The following is a 21554-nucleotide window of genomic DNA, read 5'->3' on the forward strand; positions in this document are numbered from 1 at the left end:
CGTCCGGCTGAAGGAAGGCACTCACTTCGCTGGGAACTGGGCGTAGTTGGTGGGGTGTGCCCGGGAAGGCTCCTCAGGCCGTGCAACACACGGCTCTTGGTGCTCTCCGCTGCTCCCGAGGGCTGGGGCTGTGCTGGCACAGAGGGCAGAGAGCAGACATGCGTCCGGCTGTTCACTGCTCCGGGCTGCTGTTAGGCGACGTGCCTGTAACCCGTTCTGAAGCTTCTTGCCTAGAACTGCAGCACTGCGGGAGTGAGATACCTGAGGGATGCTTCTGGGTGCGGGCAATGGCCGTCCCACCGTGTCTGCTGTGTGCCAAGCGTGCAGCAGTGCCCAGCAGCTCCACGGACTGCGGTTATAGTCCGGAAATTTTTTCCTGAACTACCTTGAGCTCTGCTGCCTGCCTGGCAATTCCCTTTTAGCAAGGCCTCGAGGCTTTACTTGAGCTTCACTCTAATGCATGACACAGCTCGCCTTGTCTTTTAAACAAATTAATGCAAAGCTCCCCTGTAACCGCGTTCCAACCAGGCGGCGCTCCTCACCGTTGCTGGAGCCGGGCGGGAGGGCAGCCCCGTCTACATCCCTTATCTTGGGGGGGGGGGTTTGGGAAGGCTTAATTCCAGCTGGCAGTGGTCTGGTGGCACCCGTGTGTCCCCCTGGACCAGGAGGGCGGTGGTGGCCCTGCTCCGTGCGGCACAGCTGATGGTGGCCGGGGACCCGTGTGCGCAGCGCGTGGGGAGAGCAGCTCGGGCAAAGAACACAAAATGTTCCTTGCTTCAGGCGTTCTGACAGGGGAAAGGGGCTTGGGAGGAGCAATCATCGCAGAGACATCCAAGTGGGAGAAATGAGACATCCGTGTCATGCGTATTTCTTTATTTTTTCCCCTACTGTTAAGTGAAGCCGTATAGGTGACCCTGCAGTAGACATTGAGAGGATACAGGACTTGTCTACAGTACCGACACCAATTTATTTACAAACAGTAAGAGCAAATACCGCTCTAAGTAGCAGAATGAAAATCTTTCAAGTAACCATTTCCTCTTTATCCGACCCCTTCCTCCGCTGGAGGCGTGACGGCATCCCTTGGCCCCCAACGCCTGTGCTCCTGCGTCCCCTGCCCCGGCTGGTGGGCACGGGGCAAGGTGGCCAGGACCGGCCGCTCGTCTGCTTAAGGCTGTCTGGGGGCAGAGAGCACAACCGGGGGCGGCAGCTCTTGACCTTTTTCCGGTAGGAAGAATTTTCTGAGAAATTCACCCAAGTCTCGGGACTTGTATACAGCACAAAATAATTAATTCCTCCTGCCACAGGGCTGGCCACCAGGTGTGACTCGGAGGCAGCACTCCCCTTGCCCAGAAATTCCCCGCTCAACCCAATTAAGGTTTGACAAAGCGGGCGAGGGCAGAGCGGGTGCCTGGCACCGGTCCCGTGGCGGTGCCCCCTTCGGCTGCGCAGGGGGGGCGCGCGGCGGCTCGGCGTTAATTTCTCTGCTGCACTGGGGCCTGCGTGCTCTTTGGTGTCAAACCGCTCCGCATCTCGTTTATGAACGCTGACTTCCAAGCACTGCAGGGAGCTGGGGTTTCTTTCTTTAAAAAGAGGAAATGGCTGTGAAAGGGAGCAGGAAGTTCGGCTTCAGCCCCTTCCTATTACGGGCTTGAACGCAGGTGGTTGGTTGGGCAGGTCATAGAAAAAGTGGGGGCTGGGTAGCTTTTTTTTTTCTTTAATCCTTTTGGCTCTGCTCAGCAGAACGGCAATGCGAAGCTGAAGTCATTTTCTCTTCTGGCAGGGAGGAGGAAAGAAGAGGGTGTTAAACACAGCGAAGGTGTTCCTAGCGTAACGCCCAGGAAGGGCTCTTGTAGAGGCAAATCTGCATTGCACCATCAGCTCAAACAGCAGGGCCCGGCCGGCAGCACGTAGCTGGAAGGTGAGGGTGGTGTAAACCTATTATTCCCTAGCTGATCATTCGCTGTAGCTTTCGCTGCTGCCGGTAACCCTGGGAGAAGGCAGGGCCCCCCGGCTGCTGCCAGCCCTCGATACGCTCATCTTTCCCGTGGTGCCAGCAGCGGGCTCGCGGCCGAAGCCTGCTGCCTGCTCCAAGCAGAAGGGGGCTGCGTCGGTGTGGGGAGCCCTGGCCCAAGGCTTCGCCCCGTCCTATTGCCGCCTGCCCGCCCCATTTCCCCTGCAGCCTTCTTAGCAGTCAGGCACAAGGGGAGCTCCTGCTGCTGTTTTCCAGGGAGCAGTGAGCAGAGCGTCGCAGCCGGCGGCTGGAAGCTGCTTTGGCACTGGGGAGATGGGTAGAAAGCAGACCAACCCCAACTAAACCTTAGTTAAACTGATGACCAGCCGAAAGGCCACCTGGAGCAGAGTGCTGCCCGTGATTCCGTGCCTCCCCCTGCCCGGGGTGCTGCTGGCGTTACTCCCGGGGCCGAGGCTGCCAGCGGCTCCCAGCCGGCTTCCAACACGCTGCGGGCAACGCGGGGCAGCCGAGTGCCTGCGCGGCAGCGCCCGCCGTGTTGTGGCAACAGGAGGCCCGAGATAAAGACGTCTGATCTTGCTTAAGTGCATAGTTTGGGCTGTAATCTGTTGTTTCCATCTCTCTCCACAAAGCAGGGGTGTGAACGTGTTTTGTCAGGCTGCTTTGCAGCAATAACCGGGCCGCTCGGGGAGCGGGGCGAAGCCGTGCTCAGGCAGCGCTGCCCTCCTGCTGCCGCCGGCGCGTCCCTCGCCCCCGGAGGTTCCCAGCCCCGGGCTCGGGGGCTGCCCTCACCCCGCTGCCTGTGGAGCCCCCCCTTCCCCAGCGCTTTTGGCGGCTCAAAGGCTGCTGCTCGCGGCCGCCGGCCGCCTCGGGGAGTACCTGCAGATGTTCAGAAGAGCCCGCAGTCCTTGAGGTTCTCTTTGATGATGACATCCGTGACTGCGTCAAAGACGAATTTGACGTTCTGTGTGTCTGTGGCACAGGTCATGTGGCTGTAGATCTCCTTCACGTCCTTTCGCATGTTGAGATCAAGGAACTGGGTCTTGATGTAATTTCCTGCGTCTTCAAATGTGTTGGGACCTGCGGAGGGAGGGAGCGATTCGCTGCGGGTGCCTCTGCCGGGGTGGTGACGCTCGGGGCCGGGGGACCTGGGGACGCTTGGGGCTCGTGTCCGGCAGTCAGACCTGCAGCCTGCCTCCCAGCTGGGTGCTAACCGCAGCTACCAACTCAGTTTTAAAAGAAGCCATTTTACCCTGCTTCCATCCTTCCGGATGGCTTGCACCAGTCACGCTGGCCTCGCCCCCGGTTCGCTCCCGGCTCCAGGGACTGCTCCCAGCATAACGGACCCGGTGAAGGCCAGCCCCCAGGGGGACCGGACCCACTCACCATCATAATCGGGGAAGCAGATGCTGAGATGGACCTTCTTGATCTTTTCCTCGAAAAGGTCCTTCTTGTTGAGGAAGAGGATGATGGATGTGGCGGCGAAGAACTTGTGGTTGCATATACTGTTGAATAGGTGCAGGGATTCATGCATGCGGTTCTGAAAGCAAACGGGACAGAGCGCGGGCGCTTGGTTACAACCAAACCATCTTTTGTGCCCCAGTGCTGTGAGGGGTGCTTTGCCCCAGGCTGCTGCTGCAAAACAAAGAGCAGCAGCAGTGGAGCAACGCTTGGGGCTGCGCCGTTTGCTACGGCAGCAAATGGCTCTACCCTCCAAAGAGCCCCCTTGCTCTTCTGAAGAGCCCCAAAGCCCCTGCACCATGGCGCAAGCGACCCGGGTACGTTGGGGTGCTGCTCATGGCGGGGAGCAGCACTGGAGCTGCGAAGCAGCTGCGGGCAGTGTGGGGCTCTGGGGCTCTGGTCCTGACGGTCAGCAGCACCGGCTTGCACTGATCCCGCTGGGAGAATCGTTGGCAGGAGGAGCCCCGAGCAAGGGCCCCGTGCCCCTATCCGCGCCAGCCAGGCGGTGCTGCGATGCTGCAGGATTTCCCCGGGGTACTGCCGTCCTCGGCCGTTACCCACGGCTTGGCTTCGAAGGAGCACGGGAAGGGGAAGGCCCTGGTTTGGGAGCAGAGGCGCGTTTCCCGGTTCGCTGCAGGGAGGACGAGGCTCCATCCAGCTGGACCTTTGCGGCTGCCCGCTGCAGGCAGGTGCTTTGATGGGGATGGGTTTTCCTTGTCCAGCTCCCCGTTGTGGCAGCGTTCCTGTATCGCTTCGGTGACTGGGCCACCTGCAGGGCCAGGTTTGGCTTAATCCTGCCCTGTCCTGTGCAGGGGAAGCATTACAGCCTCTCCCAGGCAGCAGAGCCTGGCTCTGGCAGCGCCCAGCTCAGCACACCGGTGAGCATCCGCGGGACGGTCTGCTGCGGGAGATAGCGGCAAGGAGACTTTGCCCCAAGCCCCGGAACAGGGGAGATGGCAGCCTGCTCTTCCTGGTTGTCTTCGCCCCTTATTTTTGATGAGAAATAGTGCATCTTCTTGGGGCCTGCTGCCCCCGGTCCCGTGGCTGTGCCCCAGGCACCCAGAGCATTTGCCTGCCCCACTGCGGCCACCCCGCGTGGGTGCTGCCACCCAGCTCCTCTCCCCCATCGCTGCTGAGCCATTCCCCGGCCCCGAACCCACCACTTCGTCGTCCTCCACCAGCACCATGTCGTAGGCGCTCAGCGCCCCGCAGAAGATGATGCAGGTCACCCCCTCGAAGCAGTGGATCCACTTCTTGCGCTCGGATCTCTGCCCTCCCACGTCGAACATCCTGGGGAGGGGACAAGGACGGGGCGGTGACACGTCTGCTCCTGCCACCCCCGCTGGGATGGTCCCAGTGCCCCCATAGCACCCGGGGGCACGGGTGCGGTGACCCATCTCTCATCCCTAGTCTAGGCAGGGCTGGGGGCCCCGGAGCATCAGGGGGACATTCGGTACCTTCATCCCTGGCCCTGTCCCCACCGTCGGGGCTGGAGGGGCTGCCCGTGCTCACGGGTGTGTGTGTGGGGGTGTGCGTGTGTGGGTGTGCGTGTGTGCGCCCACCTGAAATTCAGGTCCTTGACAGAGAATTTGGTCTCAATGATGCCCGTGGTCTTCACGCGGGACCGCAGCACGTCCTGCTCGTTGGGGAGGTACCCGGGGGCCGTGATCCTGTCCAGCTGGTTCAGGTAGCTGCGGGGACGGCAGGGGACACGCTGTGGAGGGGCTGGGGACGTCCCGGTCCCCGCGGGGGGAGCGATGCCAGCCGCGGGTGACAGCTGGGCTCTTAGGGGTGTCTGGGGCTGGGGCTCGGTGAAGGACGTGACTCCAACCCGCACCCTGCGGGGCGCAGCGAGACCGCGGGTGGGCACAGACGGCCCTGAGCTGGCCTCACCCTGCCCACGCAGGGGGGACATGGGGACACGGAGGGCTGCGGCCAGCCGGCACCGGTGGGGCCCTTGGGTGGATGAAGAATGGAGCGGTGGGCTGCGGCTGCTCCCAGAAGCAGGGAGGGGATTTTGGAGCCGGGAGCGATCGCAGCAGGCAGGGGCCCCCGTGCACGTCCCCGCACTCACTACGCGGCCGAGTCGTTGAGCTGGTACTCGGCGGCTCTGTCGAAGCAAGCCTGCACCCCGCCGTCCTTCCACAGCTTCTTTATGCAGTCGACAAGCTCGGGGGGCATGGTGCCCTCCTCGATGGAGTCGGCCAGGTTGAAGAGCTGCCGGCCGTCGTCCTGCGGGAGACAGCCCTTTGCCACCGTCCCCGCGCGCCGTCCCCTCCCCTCGTCCCCCGGGGCGGGACGCCCCCACTGACCGCCCGTCCCGACTCGGCGTAGTCGATGCCCAGCGTGGACATGGCGCGGATGATGGCCAGGATGGACTGCAGGATGTTGCCGTAGATGATGGCCTTGAACTCCATGCACTCCTCGGGCGTGTAGCCGTCCTGGTGGATGATCCTGGGGGGGGGACACCAGCCTCAGCCCCAGAGCCCGGCACACTGGGGTGCCCCCTCTCTCCCCAGCATCACCCCTCTTTGGGAGCCCACCACCAGCATGGCACTGGGGACACCCCCAGGTCCTACAGCCCCCGTGCCCCTGCCAGGGGTTTCCAGAGCTCAGTCCTTGTCCCTCCCCCCCCAGATCTGGGTACCCAGCCACGGGGCGCAGCCCTCGCCACAGCCGTACTCACTTCATCTGCTTCACAATGGTGCTCTTGCCCGACTCTCCAGCCCCTGGAAAGGAGTCAAAGGAAACCTCAGAGGTGGCTGGGGCACGCCGCAGGCCTGACGCCACGGCGATGGGCACTGCTCTGTCCCCCTGCCCTGCCCATCGCCGTGGCGTCAGGCCTGCGGAGGCTGCCACCATCCCTGCGCTGCCTCGGCGATTGCCTTGGTGCTTTAAGCGGCTTAGGGCGGCACAGGAAGCTGCTTAGAATTAGGGTGCTAATCGCCTTGAAGCCGGCCCCCCCTCACCTGGCTAAGCCCCCGCTGCTGCTCCTGCCCCCCACGGGGTTACCCCGATGGCCGAGTGGGGTGCAGGCTCCTCCAAGGGACGGTCCCCTCCTGTGCCCGGCGGTGGGGCAGGGTTTGGGGACGCTGGGGGTCCCACTGACACCCCCCACCCCCCCAGGTGTCACCAAGGTGTCCTGGCCTCAGCCACTCCATTCCCCATCCCCACGGTGTCCCCTAGGTCCCTGCCACCCATCTACGCGCCACCGAGAGCAGATGCCACAGCAGATGCCGCCTCTTCCCAGGCACAACCTGGGGGACATCCAGCGGGGGGACAACCTCTGCTCGCTAAGAACAGCTCGTCAGACTAACGAGAGCCCACCCGGCGCGGAGGGGAAGGGGCTCTCCTGGGGACAAAAAGGGGCAGCAAGAGGAGAGGATGGGGCCAGGGGCTGTGTGTCCCCGCACCGGCACCTCTGGGGCACCCGGCGCCCCTGGCACCACGGACACAGCCCCAGCCCCTGCCTGTCCCCTTGCCCCAGTTGCTTTTGCTCTGTGCCCATCCCCAGAGGATGCATCCCCCGCATCGATGGGGTCCCTGTGCCAGGTAGGAACATGGGACAGTTCCCGTGTCCTCCCTGTGCCCAGCCACCCCCTGTGGGGACGTCCCCTCCACCCTACCGAGCAGCAGCAACTTGACCGTCTTCGCCTCCTTATCCGCGTCCTCCTGGAGCTTCTTCTCCAGCTCCTTGGACCTCTTGGCCATCTCCTTGTCCTCCGCGCTCGCCCCGCTCCCCATGGCCTCGTCTTCCTCTTCCAACGCCTCGAGCTCCTCTAGGTCCCCGGGCTCTTCCAGCTCTTCGCGGGGGCCGCGCGCGCACCCCGGGGGCGGGCGGAGGGTGAGGGGGGAGAAAGGGAAGCCCCGAAAGGCCGAAGCAGGCGCCCGCTGCCCCGCGCCGTGCCGGGGGTGCCGGAGCGCTCGCCTGGGTGCTCGCGGGCTGGCTGCCCCCCGAGCTCTCTCCTAATTCCCCATGGATAACCCAATTTCTGGGCTGATGGATTTGGGGACTTTTTATCTCTCCATGTGACCCAGGAAATCCAATTAGCCCAAGATGGCAAAGATTAGGGCTCGGAAAAGAAAGAGCATCTCGGGGAGGCGGCCAGGGAGGTGGGCACGGGGCCTTACGTAAGGGGGCAGGTGGCGTGTCACCCCCTGCCTGCAGGGGATGGGGACACCCCAGGTCCTGTGGGGTGTCTGGGGGGCTCTGTGGGTTTGGGGCACCCCACTTATGGGTGTCCCCCCTCGGGGCCGCAGGGCTGGGCTTTGTGCTGGGGATGGGCTCAGCCCAGCTCGCGTCACGCCCAGGGACCCCGGGTGCTGGCGGGGCGGCAACAAGGGGACGGTGACAAGGGGACGGTGGGGCTGTGGGTTTCCTCCTGTTGGGGAAATGGAGCTAATTATTGCAGGCAGTAACGAGCACCCGTAATCCTGCACTGCCGAGCGCCGCTCGCTGGGCCCCTCGCCCTCCTGCTGCCTAAGCTCTTGAACAGGACGGTGCTCAGCCTTCCTCCTCCCTGCCTCCTCCTCCTCCTCCCCAGCCCAGCAGGACCGCAGGACCCCCAGGGTGGGTGCCGCCACCCTGTGCTGCGGGGGCTGGCTCTGGGTGCGGTGGTGGCTCTGCTGGGGACGCCCGCAGGGTGCCTGCGGCGGTGCTGCACACCCCAGGGGTTTGTTCGTGACCACCCCGCGCCCTGCGGTGTCCCCGGGGGTGGCATCCCCGTGTTGCCCCCCAGCACGAACCCGCTCCCGCCATGCCCGGCAGCGGCGGCGGCGTGGGGACGGCCTGTCCCCGCTGTCCCCGCTGTCCCCGCTGTCCCCACGGACACAAAGCCCCTTCTGAGCCTCTAACGAACTTGGCGCTCACGAAGGGGGTCCAATCAAAATACCAACCTCCCGACCCACGGGCGTGGGGGGGGTGGGGGGGGTGGCGCTGGGGGGAGCGCGGCTTTAGCCCACAGCCCGGAGCTCAGCCTGGGGGGGCCCCGCCAGCCCGTGTCCCCCCAGGTGGCCCCGAAGGGCGCCGTCCCCTCGCTGTCCCTTTCGCTGGGGCTGGGGGACGCGAGGGGACGGCGGTGTCCCCCCCGCCCCGGCGGGGCTGAAAACCCCCCCGGCTCCGGTGCCGGATTAGGGGCACTGGGCACCCACCGGCACCGTGCCCGCACCGCCGGCCCGGTCACCGCACCGGGAGCAGCGGCGCAGGTAGGGACAGGCGGGGACGGGGGGGGCAGGGGGGGGACACCCCCGGAGCACGAGCCCCTCCCCAGCCCCCTGCCCTGTTTGAGGGGGCTTGGCTGGGGGACGGAGGGGGAGGCGGGGGGGGGGTTCAGGACAGCCCCCCCCTCCCCGGGCAGGGCCTGGGGGTGATGCTGGGGGGGGGTAGGTCCCCTCCCGGGGGGCTGTCTGTGCGGGGGGGCAGGCAGGGATGAGGTTACCCCCCTTCGGGGGGCTTCGAGGCCTGGCCCTGGGGGGGGGGTACCCGGTCCGGGGGCGGTGATGCTCGTCTCGGGGGGGGGGGGGGGTCTCGCTGCGGGGCGCTGATGGGCCGGGGGGGGGGTGCGGTGCTGGGGGGGGGTCGGAGCCGTGTCCCGGGGGCACAGTGCGCTGCGGGGGGGCTGCTGGAGGAGCTGACATGTTGGGGGGGGGCAACTCCTGGGGGGGCAACTCCACATCCCGGGGGGGGCGACGCCTGCGGCGGGGGGGGGGGGGGCAGCGCCGCCCCCCGGGGGCTGCAGCCCCCAGCTGGGGGCGAGCCCCCGCCCTGCCGCGGGGCCGGTTGCTCCGACAACCCCGGGCCGCCGCCGCCTCCTCCTCCTCCTCCTCCTCCTCCTCCCCCCCCCGCCCCGCGCCCACATCCTCCCCCCGCCCCATCCTCTTCCTCGGGCCGGCTTCCGGCCTGCCTCCGCCGGGGACTTTGCTCCAGCCCCGGTTTCCTGCATCAATCATCAACCAGGGGAGGGAGCCGGCGGCCAGCGCTCGGCCCCGCCGCCGTAAGAGTCCCGCGGGGCCCCGGGGGCCGCCCCCCCCCGCCCCCCCCCCCCCCCGTTACCCCGGAGCCACCATGTCCTCGGCCGCCCCGGCCAAGTTCCCCTTCAAGAAGCGGGGCAGCCTGCAGGCCCCCGGCCCCGCAGGTGAGCCCCCCCCCAGCTAGGGGCGCCCCCTCCCCAGACCCCCCCCCCCGCAGCCCCTGGGGCGGCCCAGGCCGCCGGCGGGGGGGGGGGGGCGGCGACCCGGGGGGGGGGGCACTGCTGCGGTGTGGGGGGGGGGGAGCTCGGGTGGTGGCCCCCGGGGGTGCTTTGGGGGATATTTTTTGGGGGGGGGGGGGTGTTGGGGGGGGGGGGGCGGCTGTGCGCCCATCACCGTGGCGTCGCGGCTGCTCGGCGGGGGCTCCTCTCGGCCGGGGGTGGGGGCCGGGGGGTGCCGGTGGTCCCGGGCGGTGCCGGGCGCCCCCCCCTCGGATGGCAGCGGGGGGCGGGGGGGGGGCTCTGCGGCGGTGCCGTGGCGCAGCGGCTGTGCGAGCTGCCGGGGGGGGGGGGGAGGAGGAGGAGGAGGCGGAGGAAGGCCGGCGTTGGCTTGGATGCGGGCCCAGGGCACCCCCGGCACCCCCGGCTTTTGGGGGGGGGGGGGGGCAGCAGCCCCTGGGGGTGCTGGGGCTGGGGGGGGCTTCGTGGGTCAGCCCCTGGGGGTATCGGGGCGCTGGGTGGCAGTGGCACGGGGTGACGGTGGCACGGGGCGGGTGATGGTTGGCACCCCGCCGGTGGGGATGCTCACGGGGGGCTCGGGGGGGGGCTGTCGGGGCTGTTCTCAGACTCGGGTGGCACAAGGTGCTGGGCACGTCCCGGTGGCACCGGGTGACGGCGGTGTCGCAGGTGGCACAGGGCGCTGGGCATGTCCCGGCAGCACCGGGCTCGCTGGGCGGCACCGGACAGGCCCCGCGGTGCCGTGGGGTGCCGTGGGGTGACACGGGCACCCGTGCTGCCACCAGTGCCTGACGAGGGACGGAGCGTGGTGACCCAACCCGTGTGGGCACCCGTGGCAGAGCCCTGGGGGGTCCTGGCCCCGTCCCCGAGCCCCTCTCTCACTACCGGTGCTGGCTCGTTAGGTCCCCTGATGGGTGACGAGGGAGCTCCTGCCCTGGCGCTGCCTCAGTTTCTCCCCCACCACTGTGGGACCAGGATCCCAGTTCCAGAGGGCTGCGGGGGGGCTGGTTAACCCCTGCCTGCCTGGGAGCGGGGCGCAGGCAGCCCCCCCACTCCATGCTCATGCTGTGCCTGTGCCTGCAGAGTTGCGGGGGGGGCCAGGGACCCGGCCCCTGCAGTCGGCGCGCTCCCTGCCCGGGACACCCCACTGCCTGAAGCACTTCCCTGTCGACCTGCGCACCTCCATGGATGGCAAATACAAGGAGATCGCTGAGGTGGGTCCTCCCTGCACCCCAGGTTTGCCAGGTCTCAGACTGGGGGGGCTTCACCAACCTCCTTTCCCCCGGGACGCAGCAACAGCCTGACGTCCGCCCCCCTGCCCGCTCAGGGGCCGTGGTGGCGGGGAAGTGACCCCACGCACCTGATTGATTCCAAACCTGTGTCCCCCATTCAGGGCTCTGCAGTGGGTTGGGGCTGGGGGGGAACCCTGTGGCTGTTCCCCTTCCACCCCCGAGGTTGTGTCCCCACAGCCCGGCAGCGTGGCCTCCTCGGTGTCCCCGTGCTGTGGGCTGAGACTGAACACAGCTCATAGCAGCGGTGGGCACGGGCTGAGGGCAGGTCCAGCTGGTGGCAGGGCTGGGTGCGGGCTGAGACCCGGCACAACTCGTGGCAGCAGTGGGTATGGGCCGAGACCCGGCACAGCTCATGGCAGGGCTGGCTGCGGGCTGAGACCCGGCACAGCTCATGGCAGGGCTGGCTGCGGGCTGAGACCTGGCGCAGCTCACGGCGGCGGTGGGCCCGCAGGAGCTGTTCTGCCGCTCGCTGGCCGAGAGCGAGATGCGGACGGCGCCCTACGAGTTCCCCGAGGAGAGCCCCATCGAGCAGCTGGAGGAGCGGCGGCAGCGCCTGGAGCGCCAGATCAGCCAGGACGTGAAGTAAGCCGGGGTCCCCCTGGGACAGGTCCCCCACACGGGGACAGCCACCGCCCCGGGTACCGCGGGCACCCCGGCCCTGCTCTGGGGGCTGTCAGTCCTCTGTGCCAGCTCTGTGTCCTCTCCTCTCCCGTGGGTGTTGCGCTTGCTGTCTTATTTTTCTTTTTTTATTTTTTTTTCTGGTTTCTGTGTGGTTTTGTTGGGTTGGGCATTAATGGGGTGTTTTCTCTCCCCCCCCCCAACGCCATGGCCCCTCTCTCCTCCTGGCTGTCCCCTCCCGGCTGTCCCCTCCGCTGTCCCCAGACTCGAGCCCGACATTTTGCTCAGAGCCAAACAGGACTTCCTGAAAGTTGACAGTGCCGCGGACTTACAGTGAGTGTTTGGCTCGGTGACACCGGGGGCTCGGGGTCCCCCCAGCCCCACTCTGGCCCGGCCTCCCCCCACCGCTCCCCCAGTCACAGAGCCGAGAGGTGCCCCCAGCCCTGCTGCCGAGGCTGGCAGTGAAGGGGTTAATGCGCCCCGGGGGGGGTGGGTTTAGGGATGGGGGATTTGGGGTGAGCTGGGGTCCCTGCTGGTGGCGTGGGGCAGATCTGTCCCCAGCCTGGCCCTGTCACCCCCCCGGCGCTGCGTGTCCCCTCCCTCCTGTCTCCGCTTGGGAGTTGTCTCTGTCACGAGTTGTTTCGTTCTCTGTCCCCCCCCCACTTTTCGTTGTGCTCCTGTGGGGCTGGGGGATGCGTCTGGGCACAGGGGGGTGGAGAGGGGGCCAACTGCCACCAACCGGGATGTGGCACCCAGCTGCCCGCACCCGGCGGTGGCACTGCGGGGACGCCACCACCTTCCTGCCACCGGGGGCCGGGTGCAGCCCCCGGGGGGGGGGCGCGAGGCCGTGTCCCCGTCTCACCGGCCGCCGGCCGTGCCCGCAGGCTCTTCAAGGAGCAGAGCGAGGACCAGGTGGACCATGTCCCCAAGGACCGTGACGCGCTGCTGGAGCGGGAGTTCCAGCGCGTCACCATCTCCGGGGAGGAGAAGTGCGGGGTGAGCCTCTGCCCCCCTCGAGGGGCACCCTTCAGCACCCATGGGAGGTTTTGGGGTGAAATCCCCCCCCACTTTGTTCCTGCGTCCCTACCCAGGTGCCCTTCACGGACCTGCTGGACGCGGCCAAGAGCGTGGTGAAGGCGCTGTTCCTGCGGGAGAAGTACATGGGGCTGTCGCTGCAGAGCTTCTGCAAAACCACCGCCCGCTACCTGCAGGAGCTCTCCGAGAAGCCCCTGGAGACCCGCGGCTACGAGGAGGTGCCCGAGACCCCCGTGGCCGCTGGTGAGCGTGGGACAGGAGGGTCCCCACGCTGGGGATGGGGACGCTGGTGGGGAGCCGTCCGGTGCGTGACCGTGGGGTCTCTCCTGGCCGCAGATGCCCCTGTGCACCCCCCGTTCGCGGAGCAGCACCCCTACGAGAAGTGGGACCCCCAGACCATGCCGGCCGACCTGGGCTTCGGGCTGAAGATGGTGGATGGCGTGGTGCACGTCTACACCAAGCAGGACCCCACCGACAAGTGAGGGGGGGAGGCTCGCCGCTGCGATGGGTTGGGCGAGGGGCTGCGGTGGGTGGCTGGGGACGGGGGGGCGCGTGCCACAGCCCCCCCCCGACCCACTGCACCGTCTCTGTGCCCGGCAGGAGCACGGAGCTGGACCTGCCGTACCCCGACCTGCAGGAGTTCATCGCAGACATGAATTTCCTCATGGCTTTGATCATCAACGGGCCCATGTGAGGAGAAGGGCCCCGCCGCGGGGGTGGGCACCTTGGGGACAGCACTGGGGGACGTGGCTGTGCCTGTGGCACCTGGTCCTGGTGCAGCTCCCACGTCTGTCCTGGCTCATGGTCACCATGCAAGGGGGGGGGGGGCCCAGAGTCCAGAGCCGTGTCCCCTCCTCCTGGTGGGCACCAGCCTTTCGGGGATGGATTTTCTCCCTTCTCTCCCCAAAACTGATGCCCCCTCCCTGCCTCGGGCAGCAAATCCTTCTGCTACCGCCGGCTGCAGTACCTGAGCTCCAAGTTCCAGATGCACGTCCTGCTCAACGAGATGAAGGAGCTGGCGGCCCAGAAGAAGGTGCCCCACCGCGACTTCTACAACATCCGCAAGGTACGGCTGGCGTGTGGCGGTGGCCCTGGCTCGGGCAGGGAGCACCCGGCGGCTCTCGGGGCTGAGCATCGCCTCTGGCTCGCAGGTGGACACTCACATCCACGCCTCGTCCTGCATGAACCAGAAGCATCTCCTGCGCTTCATCAAGCGGGCCATGAAGAAGCACCTGGATGAAATCGTCCACGTGGAGAAGGGCAAGGAGCAGACGCTCAAGGAGGTCTTCGAGACCATGAACCTCACTGCCTACGACCTCAGCGTGGACACTCTGGACGTCCACGCGGTACGGGGAAACATCCCCAAATCTTGGAGATGAGCAGGGCCTCCAGCTCGTCTCTGGCTGGGGTGGGAGATCTCCAGGGGTATCCCATGGCGGGGTGGGGGTGCCCAAAGCTCTGGATGGGGATGTTTTGGTGGCTCCATGGTGCTGGGGAGCCTCAGCTCACGTCTGTGCCCCCATGCCAGGACCGCAACACTTTCCACCGCTTTGACAAGTTCAATGCCAAGTACAACCCCATCGGCGAGTCCATCCTGCGGGAGATCTTCATCAAGACGGACAACCGCGTCTCGGGGAAGTACTTCGCCCACATCATCAAGGTGAGGCCCCGTGTCTCCCTCCCTCCAGTGCTCGCAGTGGCAATGCCCCCCATGTCCCTGGTCCTGGTGGCCGAGGGGTGACGCTTCCCCCTCCCTGGCAGGAGGTGATGTCCGACCTGGAGGAGAGCAAGTACCAAAACGCCGAGCTGCGGCTCTCCATCTACGGCCGCTCCCGGGATGAGTGGGACAAGCTGGCCTGCTGGGCCGTCAACCACCGCGTCCACTCCAACAACGTCCGCTGGCTCGTGCAGGTGCCCCGGCTCTTGTGAGTGCCGGGGGGCAGCCGCCCCCCACCTGGGCTGTGTCCTGTGGGGGGGACCGGGAGCACCCAGCCGATGTCTGGCTGGGCTGGGACGGGGCACCGGGCTCTGACCGTCGTCCGTCCCCGAGCAGCGACGTCTACCGGACGAAGAAGCAGTTAGCCAACTTCCAGGAGATGCTGGAGAACATCTTCCTGCCCCTCTACGAGGCCACCATCCACCCTGCCCAGCACCCCGAGCTGCACCTCTTCCTGGAGCACGTGAGCGCCGCCTCCTGCAGGGGGGCCGGGGGCCACCGGTGGCACCTGCACCCCCAGCCTGGACCCGCTCCCTCCCTTCCTCACAGCTTCGGGGCTGGGCGTCCTTGGCGGCGGGGTGACCCCGGCGCTGTCTCACCTGCAGGTGGACGGCTTCGACAGCGTGGATGACGAGTCCAAGCCCGAGCACCACATCTTCAACCTGGACAGCCCCCTGCCAGGGAACTGGGTGGAGGAGGACAACCCGCCCTACTCCTACTACCTGTACTACATGTACGCCAACATGACGGTGCTCAACCACCTCCGACGGTAAGGCCCCGCGCCCGGGGGTGCTGGGGGGGGGGTCTCGGCGGGGGGCGGGCGCTGACGGTTGTCCCCCCGTGGCAGGAAACGCGGGTTCCACACCTTCGTGCTGCGCCCGCACTGTGGCGAGGCCGGCCCCATCCACCACCTCGTCTCGGGCTTCATGGTGTCGGAGAACATCTCGCACGGCTTGCTGCTCCGCAAGGTGAGCGGGGCGGGGGGGCGCTGGGGGGCGGCTGGGGTGCACGGCCGGGCCCCCCCTCACCCCGCTGTGCCCCCCAGGCCCCCGTGCTGCAGTACCTGTACTACCTGGCGCAGATCGGCATCGCCATGTCCCCGCTGAGCAACAACAGCCTCTTCCTCAGCTACCACCGCAACCCCCTGCCCGAGTACCTCTCGCGGGGGCTCATGGTCTCCCTCTCCACCGACGACCCCCTCCAGTTCCACTTCACCAAGGTGAGCTGCTGGGGGGGACCACGGGACCCCGCCCCCCCCCCGAACCCCCGTGGGGCACCCGCCATGGCCACGGGACGGGGTTGGTGGGGGCCTGGAGGAAGAAAAGGGCAGTGGGCTGCGGAGGGTGCTGGAGGTCCAGGGCGGGTGGGAGAAGCTGGGGCCCCCCCGTCCTCTTTGGGTGGGTGGGTGCTGAGGCTGTGCCCCCCCAGGAGCCGCTGATGGAGGAGTACAGCATCGCCACGCAGGTCTGGAAGCTGAGCTCCTGCGACATGTGCGAGCTGGCCCGCAACAGCGTCCTCATGAGCGGCTTCTCCCACAAGGTACCGCTGTCCCTGGCCCCCCCCGGGACCCCCGCGCTCCGCGGGGAGGGGGCAGGCGGCTGCAGGAGCCTCCCCATGTTCTGCCCCCAGGTGAAGAGCTACTGGCTGGGCCCCCACTACCTGAAGGAGGGCCCGGAGGGCAACGACATCCGCCGCACCAACGTCCCCGACATCCGCGTCAGCTACCGCTTCGAGACGCTGTGCCAGGAGCTGACGCTCATCACGCAGGCGGTGCAGAGCGAGGAGCTGGAGACCATCCAGGAGGAGGACGCGCTCACCATCACCTCCGCTCTGCCCCCCCGCTGACCCCCCCGCTCCCGGCCCCGTGTCCCCCCCCCGGGCTCTGCCGCTGCTGCCCCCCTCCTGCTGCCCAGCGCCCTGGGCTGCTCGCCCCTGCTGTCCCCAGGGCTGTGCCAGTGCCTCCGCCCTGGGGCTTTGCTCCCTTCTCTTGGTAGTGTTTTGTTGTTGTTGTTTTTTTTTTTTTTGCCTTCTTGGTTATTTTCCACTGCTTTCTCTCAGCTGGGTTGGACCCTGCTGGGGCCAGGCTCCGGGTGGTGACGTGGGCACGGGCACTGTCGGGGGCCCCGGCTTCACCTCCCGGTGCCGGGTGCGGGGATGCCGTGCGGGGCCCCCCCAGCGTCCCGGCGGGGGTCCCGCTGCCCGTGGAGGGCCTGCCCCAATCTCCGTCCTCTTTCTCGCCCTGCCACGAGGGGCTGTGGGGACAGGCCGGGTGCAGCACCTACCCCAGCCCCTCGCCCCCCCCGTGCCCTCGTCCTGCTGGGGACCTGGTGGCCCAGGGGACGCCCGGGGGGAGGCGTGGGGCCGGGGGGCTGCCTGCCCCCATCCCCTGCGCTGCCGGGGGGGCTCCGTCCCGCGGGGGCATCGCCCTGTCCCAAGTGTGTCCCCCCCCCTCCTGTGCCCCCGGCGTGGGCTCCGAGGTCAAGTGCTGGTGACTACACGGCCACCAGGAAAAAAAAAAAAAAAGAAAGAAAAAAAAAAAAGCATGAGAAATAAAAGTATTTAAGTAAGAGCCGGGGTGCTGTGAGGTTGGGGTGCAGCCGAACGGGGGGGGGGCACAGCGCAGCCCCGAGCTGGGGGGAAACCGAGGCACGGGGGGGGGCGGCGGCTGCTGGCGCTGCGGGCGTGAGGCGGGGAGGGGCAGGGGGAGGGCGCGGGGGGGGCTCGGCCGCTCGGTGCCGCCCCCGTCCCGCCCCCCCCGTCCCGTCCCGTCGCGGCTGCCCCCAGCTCTGTCCCCAGCTCTGCCCCCAGCACTGTCCCCAGCGCTGCCCCCGCAGTCGCCATGGTGGTCACGCTGGGCTACTGGGACGTCCGCGGGGTGAGCCCGGGGAGAGGGGAGGGGGACGGGGGGGGGGGGTCCTGGTGCCGGGGGGTGCCGGGGGGTGCCGGGGGGGTGACGAGGCGCCGTGCTCTGTCCCCAGATGGCCCACGCCATCCGCCTGCTGCTGGAGTACACCGGGACCCCCTACCAGGAGCGGCAGTACAGCTCCGGGCCAGGTAGGGGGGCAGCGCGGCCCGAGGAGGGGGCCCCCTGCTGCCCCCCCCCCCGGCCTTCTGTGCCCCCCCCGGCCTTCTGTGCCCCCCCCCCCGGCCCTTCTGTGCCCCCCCCGGCCTTCTGTGCCCCCCCCCCCGGCCCTTCTGTGCCCCCCCCCCGGCCCTTCTGTGCCCCCCCCGGCCTTCTGTGCCCCCTCCCCGGCCCTTCTGTGCCCCCCCCCCGGCCCTGGACTTTGGCCCTGGCTCAGTGCCTGGGGAGCGGGGGAAGGGAGGGGAGGGAGCGGGGGGGGGGGGCGGCTGCTCCTGGGGAGCCCCCTCCGTGCGCCCCCGGCTCCTTGGTGCGGTGGGGGGAACGGGGGGGACACCCACCTCCCTGTGCCCCCCCCCTCCCTGCTCCCCCCATCTCCCTTTCCCCCCCCAGCCTCAAACTTTGACCCGAGCGACTGGACCAAGGAGAAGGAGAAGCTGGGCCTCGATTTCCCCAACGTAGGTGGGGGCTGGGCACGGGGTGGGGGCGCACGGGGGGGCTGGGGGCTTCCAGGGCTGACCCCCCCCCCCACCGCTGCCTCCCCCAGCTGCCCTATCTCATCGACGGCAGCACCAAGCTGACCCAGAGCAACGCCATCCTGCGCTACATCGCCCGCAAGCACAACATGTGTGAGTGCTGGGGGGGCTGCGGGGCCGGGGGGGGGTCTCGGGGGGGGCTGACGGCTGCCCCGTCCCGCAGGCGGGGAGACGGAGCAGGAGAAGGTGCACGTGGACATGCTGGAGAACCACCTGATGGATCTGCGCTTGAGCTTCATCCGGCTCTGCTACAACCCTGACTTTGTGAGTGCCATGGGGGGGGGACGGGGGGACAGGACCCCCCCGGGGTCCCCAGCCCGGCTGGGGACACGGGGGCATCACAAAACACACCGCGGCCTCTTCTTGCCACTGCAAAGGCGCGCTGGGGACGCGCCCCTTCCTGCCTGGTCCCGGCCACGGGGCTGGGACCCCCGGGGGCTGGGGGGGCTGGGGAGGGGGGGCCCTGCACCAGCTCTGCCCCCACCCTGTGCACAGGAGAAGCTGAAGCCGGCGTACCTGGAGCAGCTGCCGGGGAAGCTGCGGGAGCTGTCGCGGTTCCTGGGCTCCCGGGCCTGGTTTGCTGGGGAGAAGGTGGGTGCTGGGGGCTGGGGGGGCTGCGGGCTGGGGGCGGCAGGCTGACCCTACTGTCGCCCCCCCTCGCCGCAGCTCACCTTCATCGACTTTCTGGCGTACGACGTGCTAGACCAGCAGCGCATGTTTGTCCCTGATTGCCCTGAGCTGCAGGGCAACCTGAGCCAATTCCTGCAGCGCTTCGAGGTGAGTGGGGGCACCCCAGGGTCCCCATCCCCGTCCTGTCCCCAGGCCTGTCCCTGTCCCGTCCCCATCCCCGTCCCCGTCCCCATCCCCATCCTTGTCCCATCCCTATCCCTGTCCCTGTCCCCAGCCCTGTCCCCGTCCCCGTCCCGTCCCCATCCCCATCCCCGTCCCCATCCCCATCCTTGTCCCATCCCCATCCCCGTCCCTGTCCCCGTCCCCGTCCCGTCCCTGTCCCGTCCCCATCCCCATCCCCGTCCCCGTCCCCGTCCCTGTCCTGTCCCCCGTCCCCGTCCCCGTCCCCGTCCCGTCCCCATCCCTGTCCCCATCCCCATCCCCATCCCTGTCCCCATCCCCGTCCCCATCCCCGTCCCCGTCCCCGTCCCGTCCCCATCCCCTCTGCTCCCCGCAGGCGCTGGAGAAGGTCGGGGCGTACATGCGGTCGGGGCGCTTCATGAAGACCCCCATTTTCTTGCGGACAGCGCAGTGGTGCACCAAGAAGGAGTGACCGCGACGCGTGTCCCCCCCACGTGTGCCCCCCCCCAGCCCCCTCCCTTGCAGAATAAAGCTGGGGGTCCGCACCCTCCCCTCTGTGTGCGTGGAGCCGCCGCGGGGTGCTGGGAGGGGAGGGGACCCTGGGGACGGCTCCGGGGGGTGACGGCGCCCCTCCGCGTCCTGGGGGGTGGGGGGGGGTCATCCCTCCGTGCCCCCCCCCGGATATAGGGAGGCTGGAGGGCCCCCACGCACCGTGCGGGGGCGGAAGGGGCCCCCAGGACAAGGGCTGCTGCTGTGCAGCTGGGGGGGGGTCAGAAGAAAGGGGACCCCCCCGTGCAGCCCGGGGCAGTGCAGAGCCCCCCCAGTGTGTGTGTGTGTGGGGGGGGGCCCATGCACACCGTAGGGCCCAGGGTGGGGGGGGGGCTGCGCCTCGCGGCCCCCCCCCGCCCGCAGCCGCGTTCCCCTTTAAGGCCCCCTCCCCCCCCCGCCAAACCCCGCCCCGGGAAGGCGAAGGGGAAGGGGGGGGGCGCGGGGGGGGCGCAGCGATCGCGGCCATGGCGGTGCTGGGCTACTGGGACATCCGCGGCGTGCGTGGGGGCCGCGCCCGGGCGGGGCGGGCCGGGGGGGTCCCCAAGCCTGGGGGGGGCCCTGATGTTGCTGGGGGGGGGGCCCTGATGTTGCTGGGGGGGTGTTGAGCCCCCCCCCGTGGGGGGTTGTTTGCCTCCCCTCCCCCCCCTTCCAGTGCCTCGTGCCTCGGAGGGTGGGGGGGGCCCTGCACGGGGGGGAGGGGGGGGCAGCAGGGTGCCCCCGGTGTGGTTGGGGGGGGTTAAGGGCTTCCCCGCCTCCCCCCCCCCGACCCCCGGGGCTCTGCTTTCTCAGTTTCCCCCGCGGGGGGGCTCATTTCCGCGTGTCCCCCCCCCCCCCCAGCTCGCGCACGCCATCCGCCTGCTGCTGGAGCACACCGAGACGCCCTACGAGGACAAGCTGTACAGCTGCGGGGAAGGTGAGGGGGGGGCAGCGCGTCTCCCCCCCCCGGGACCCCCCCGCTGCTCTCCTGGGGCACGCGGCTGGGCCCCGCGCTCCGATTCCGCAGCTGGGGGGGGGCCTTGTGTAATGGGGCCGGGGGGCGTCAGGGCCCCCCCAGCTCCTCCGTCCCCTCCTGAGACCCAAACGGAGGGGCTGTGTCCGGGGGGGGCACCCAGCTCCCTGCCCCCCCGGGGGGGGCACAGCACGGCCTCACCCCCCTGCTCTCCCCGCAGCTCCCGACTACGACAAGAGCCAATGGATCAACGAGAAGGAGAAGCTGGGGCTGGACTTCCCCAACGTAGGTGGCCTGGGGCTGGGGGGGCCGTGGGGGGGGCACTCCGCTGTGTGTCCCCTCCCTTGCCGCCCCCCCCCCGGTGTCCCCACACCCCCACGTCCCTTCCAGCTCCCCTACTTCATCGACGGCAGCACCAAGCTGACCCAGAGCAACGCCATCCTGCGCTACATCGCCCGCAAGCACAACATGTGTGAGTGCTGGGGGGGCTGCGGGGCCGGGGGGGGGCTTTGCTGGGGGGGGGGGGGGGCTGACGGCTGCCCCGTCCCGCAGGCGGGGAGACGGAGGAGGAGAAGCTGCGCGTGGACATGCTGGAGAACCAGGTGATGGATTTCCGCATGAGCCTGGTCATGGTCTGCTACAACCCCGACTTTGTGAGTGCCCCCCCGGGGGGCTGCAGGGTGGGGGGGGGTCATTTCGGGGACCCCACGCAGGGGTGTCCCCGGGCGGCGGGAGCCACGGCCGCCTCCTTGCCCTCGCAGGAGAAGCTGAAGCCGGGGTACCTGGAGCAGCTGCCGGGGAAGCTGAAGCTCTTCTCCAACTTCCTGGGGGACCGCAAGTGGTTTGCGGGGGACAAGGTACGGCCGGGGAGCGGGGCGGGGGGGGCGTCCCCACGCTGCCCCTCACCGTGTGTGTCCCCCCCCCTCCCCCTGCAGCTCACCTTCGTGGACTTCCTCATGTTCGACGTGCTGGACCAGAACAGCATCTTCGAGCCCAAGTGCCTGGAGCCCTACAAGAACCTCAAGGACTTCATGGACCGCTTCGGGGTGAGTGCGGGGGGGCCGTGGGTGGGGACCCCTGAGGTCACGGCTGGGGGGGGGACGGGTCCCCGGCACTCCCTTTGCTCCCGCAGGCCCTGGAGAAGGTCGCTGCCTACATGAAGTCCAGCCGCTTCCAGAAGATGCCCATCAACAACAAGATGGCCAAGTGGGGCAACAAGAAGGAGTAGGGGTGGGGGGGCTTGCCCCCCCCCCCCCCATAGTGGGGCTGGGGGCTCTGTAGGTGTGAGGACCCCAAACACAATAAATTGTGGAGATCCTGCACCCTGAGTCCTTCC

At 68.5% G+C, this 21554-nt stretch overlaps 4 protein-coding genes across 9 annotated transcripts; 3 read left to right on the plus strand and 1 right to left on the minus strand.

The window, feature by feature from the left end:
• Positions 1-71: 71 nt before the first annotated feature.
• On the minus strand, positions 72-8629 carry GNAT2 (G protein subunit alpha transducin 2). 4 transcript variants are annotated; one of them, XM_083813034.1, is made up of 9 exons: positions 7057-8629; positions 6117-6159; positions 5743-5884; positions 5505-5662; positions 4993-5121; positions 4591-4720; positions 3356-3509; positions 2849-3049; positions 72-1773 (listed from the first exon to the last, which is right to left on the minus strand). In XM_083813034.1, the coding sequence occupies exons 1-8, from the start codon at positions 7172-7174 to the stop codon at positions 2859-2861; spliced, it is 1065 nt and encodes a 354-aa protein (XP_083669160.1). In that variant the 5' UTR covers positions 7175-8629; the 3' UTR covers positions 72-1773; positions 2849-2858. The 4 variants fall into 4 exon arrangements, with proteins under 4 accessions (XP_083669160.1, XP_083669159.1, XP_083669158.1 ...); XM_083813033.1 differs by having other exon boundaries at positions 6117-8629; XM_083813032.1 differs by lacking the exons at positions 72-1773; positions 2849-3049 and having other exon boundaries at positions 3367-4720.
• Positions 8630-9401: 772 nt separating this feature from the next.
• Positions 9402-16864, plus strand: AMPD2 (adenosine monophosphate deaminase 2). Of its 3 annotated transcripts, none has more exons than XM_083813029.1 (18): positions 9402-9423; positions 10717-10847; positions 11377-11507; positions 11808-11876; positions 12428-12539; positions 12635-12821; positions 12915-13056; positions 13179-13268; positions 13515-13644; positions 13730-13924; positions 14107-14238; positions 14340-14503; positions 14632-14758; positions 14901-15064; positions 15143-15263; positions 15341-15514; positions 15724-15834; positions 15925-16864. In XM_083813029.1, the coding sequence occupies exons 2-18, from the start codon at positions 10818-10820 to the stop codon at positions 16138-16140; spliced, it is 2295 nt and encodes a 764-aa protein (XP_083669155.1). In that variant the 5' UTR covers positions 9402-9423; positions 10717-10817; the 3' UTR covers positions 16141-16864. The 3 variants fall into 3 exon arrangements, with proteins under 3 accessions (XP_083669155.1, XP_083669153.1, XP_083669154.1); XM_083813027.1 differs by lacking the exon at positions 9402-9423 and adding an exon at positions 9430-9564; XM_083813028.1 differs by lacking the exons at positions 9402-9423; positions 11808-11876 and adding an exon at positions 9430-9564.
• Positions 16865-17015: 151 nt separating this feature from the next.
• Positions 17016-19270, plus strand: LOC310887275 (glutathione S-transferase 2). The gene is made up of 8 exons (XM_083813036.1): positions 17016-17170; positions 17274-17349; positions 17768-17832; positions 17922-18003; positions 18074-18174; positions 18406-18501; positions 18577-18687; positions 19097-19270. Exons 1-8 carry the CDS (start codon positions 17135-17137, stop codon positions 19190-19192), a joined length of 663 nt encoding a protein of 220 aa, XP_083669162.1. The 5' UTR covers positions 17016-17134; the 3' UTR covers positions 19193-19270.
• Positions 19271-19658: 388 nt separating this feature from the next.
• LOC310887276 (glutathione S-transferase Mu 3-like) lies at positions 19659-21540 on the plus strand. Its single transcript, XM_083813037.1, has 8 exons — positions 19659-19766; positions 20107-20182; positions 20439-20503; positions 20609-20690; positions 20771-20871; positions 20980-21075; positions 21154-21264; positions 21351-21540. Exons 1-8 carry the CDS (start codon positions 19734-19736, stop codon positions 21444-21446), a joined length of 660 nt encoding a protein of 219 aa, XP_083669163.1. The 5' UTR covers positions 19659-19733; the 3' UTR covers positions 21447-21540.
• The last annotated feature ends 14 nt before the right edge of the window (positions 21541-21554 follow it).

The sequence above is a fragment of the Anser anser genome (genome assembly GCF_964211835.1).
Source record: "Anser anser genome assembly, chromosome: 27".
In the NCBI taxonomy this organism is placed as follows: Eukaryota; Metazoa; Chordata; class Aves; order Anseriformes; family Anatidae; genus Anser; species Anser anser.

Excerpts from the sequence above, each read along its gene's own strand:
- GNAT2 (XM_083813031.1), bottom strand. The coding sequence starts at position 6,292 with ATGGTGGCAGCCTCCGCAGGCCTGACGCCACGGCGATGGGCAGGGCAG. Across the intron at positions 5,885-6,116 it reads ACCATTGTGAAGCAGATGAA|GATCATCCACCAGGACGGCT; the intron begins GTGAGTACGGCT and ends TCCCCCCCCCAG. Across the intron at positions 4,721-4,992 it reads GTCAAGGACCTGAATTTCAG|GATGTTCGACGTGGGAGGGC; the intron begins GTGGGCGCACAC and ends TCCCCTCCCCAG.
- LOC310887275 (XM_083813036.1), top strand. The coding sequence starts at position 17,135 with ATGGTGGTCACGCTGGGCTACTGGGACGTCCGCGGG. Across the intron at positions 17,171-17,273 it reads GCTACTGGGACGTCCGCGGG|ATGGCCCACGCCATCCGCCT; the intron begins GTGAGCCCGGGG and ends CTCTGTCCCCAG. Across the intron at positions 18,502-18,576 it reads CCTGGTTTGCTGGGGAGAAG|CTCACCTTCATCGACTTTCT; the intron begins GTGGGTGCTGGG and ends CCCTCGCCGCAG.
- AMPD2 (XM_083813027.1), top strand. The coding sequence starts at position 9,495 with ATGTCCTCGGCCGCCCCGGCCAAGTTCCCCTTCAAGAAGCGGGGCAGC. Across the intron at positions 11,877-12,427 it reads GACAGTGCCGCGGACTTACA|GCTCTTCAAGGAGCAGAGCG; the intron begins GTGAGTGTTTGG and ends CCGTGCCCGCAG. Across the intron at positions 15,835-15,924 it reads TGAGCGGCTTCTCCCACAAG|GTGAAGAGCTACTGGCTGGG; the intron begins GTACCGCTGTCC and ends TTCTGCCCCCAG.
- LOC310887276 (XM_083813037.1), top strand. The coding sequence starts at position 19,734 with ATGGCGGTGCTGGGCTACTGGGACATCCGCGGC. Across the intron at positions 21,076-21,153 it reads AGTGGTTTGCGGGGGACAAG|CTCACCTTCGTGGACTTCCT; the intron begins GTACGGCCGGGG and ends CTCCCCCTGCAG. Across the intron at positions 21,265-21,350 it reads ACTTCATGGACCGCTTCGGG|GCCCTGGAGAAGGTCGCTGC; the intron begins GTGAGTGCGGGG and ends TTGCTCCCGCAG.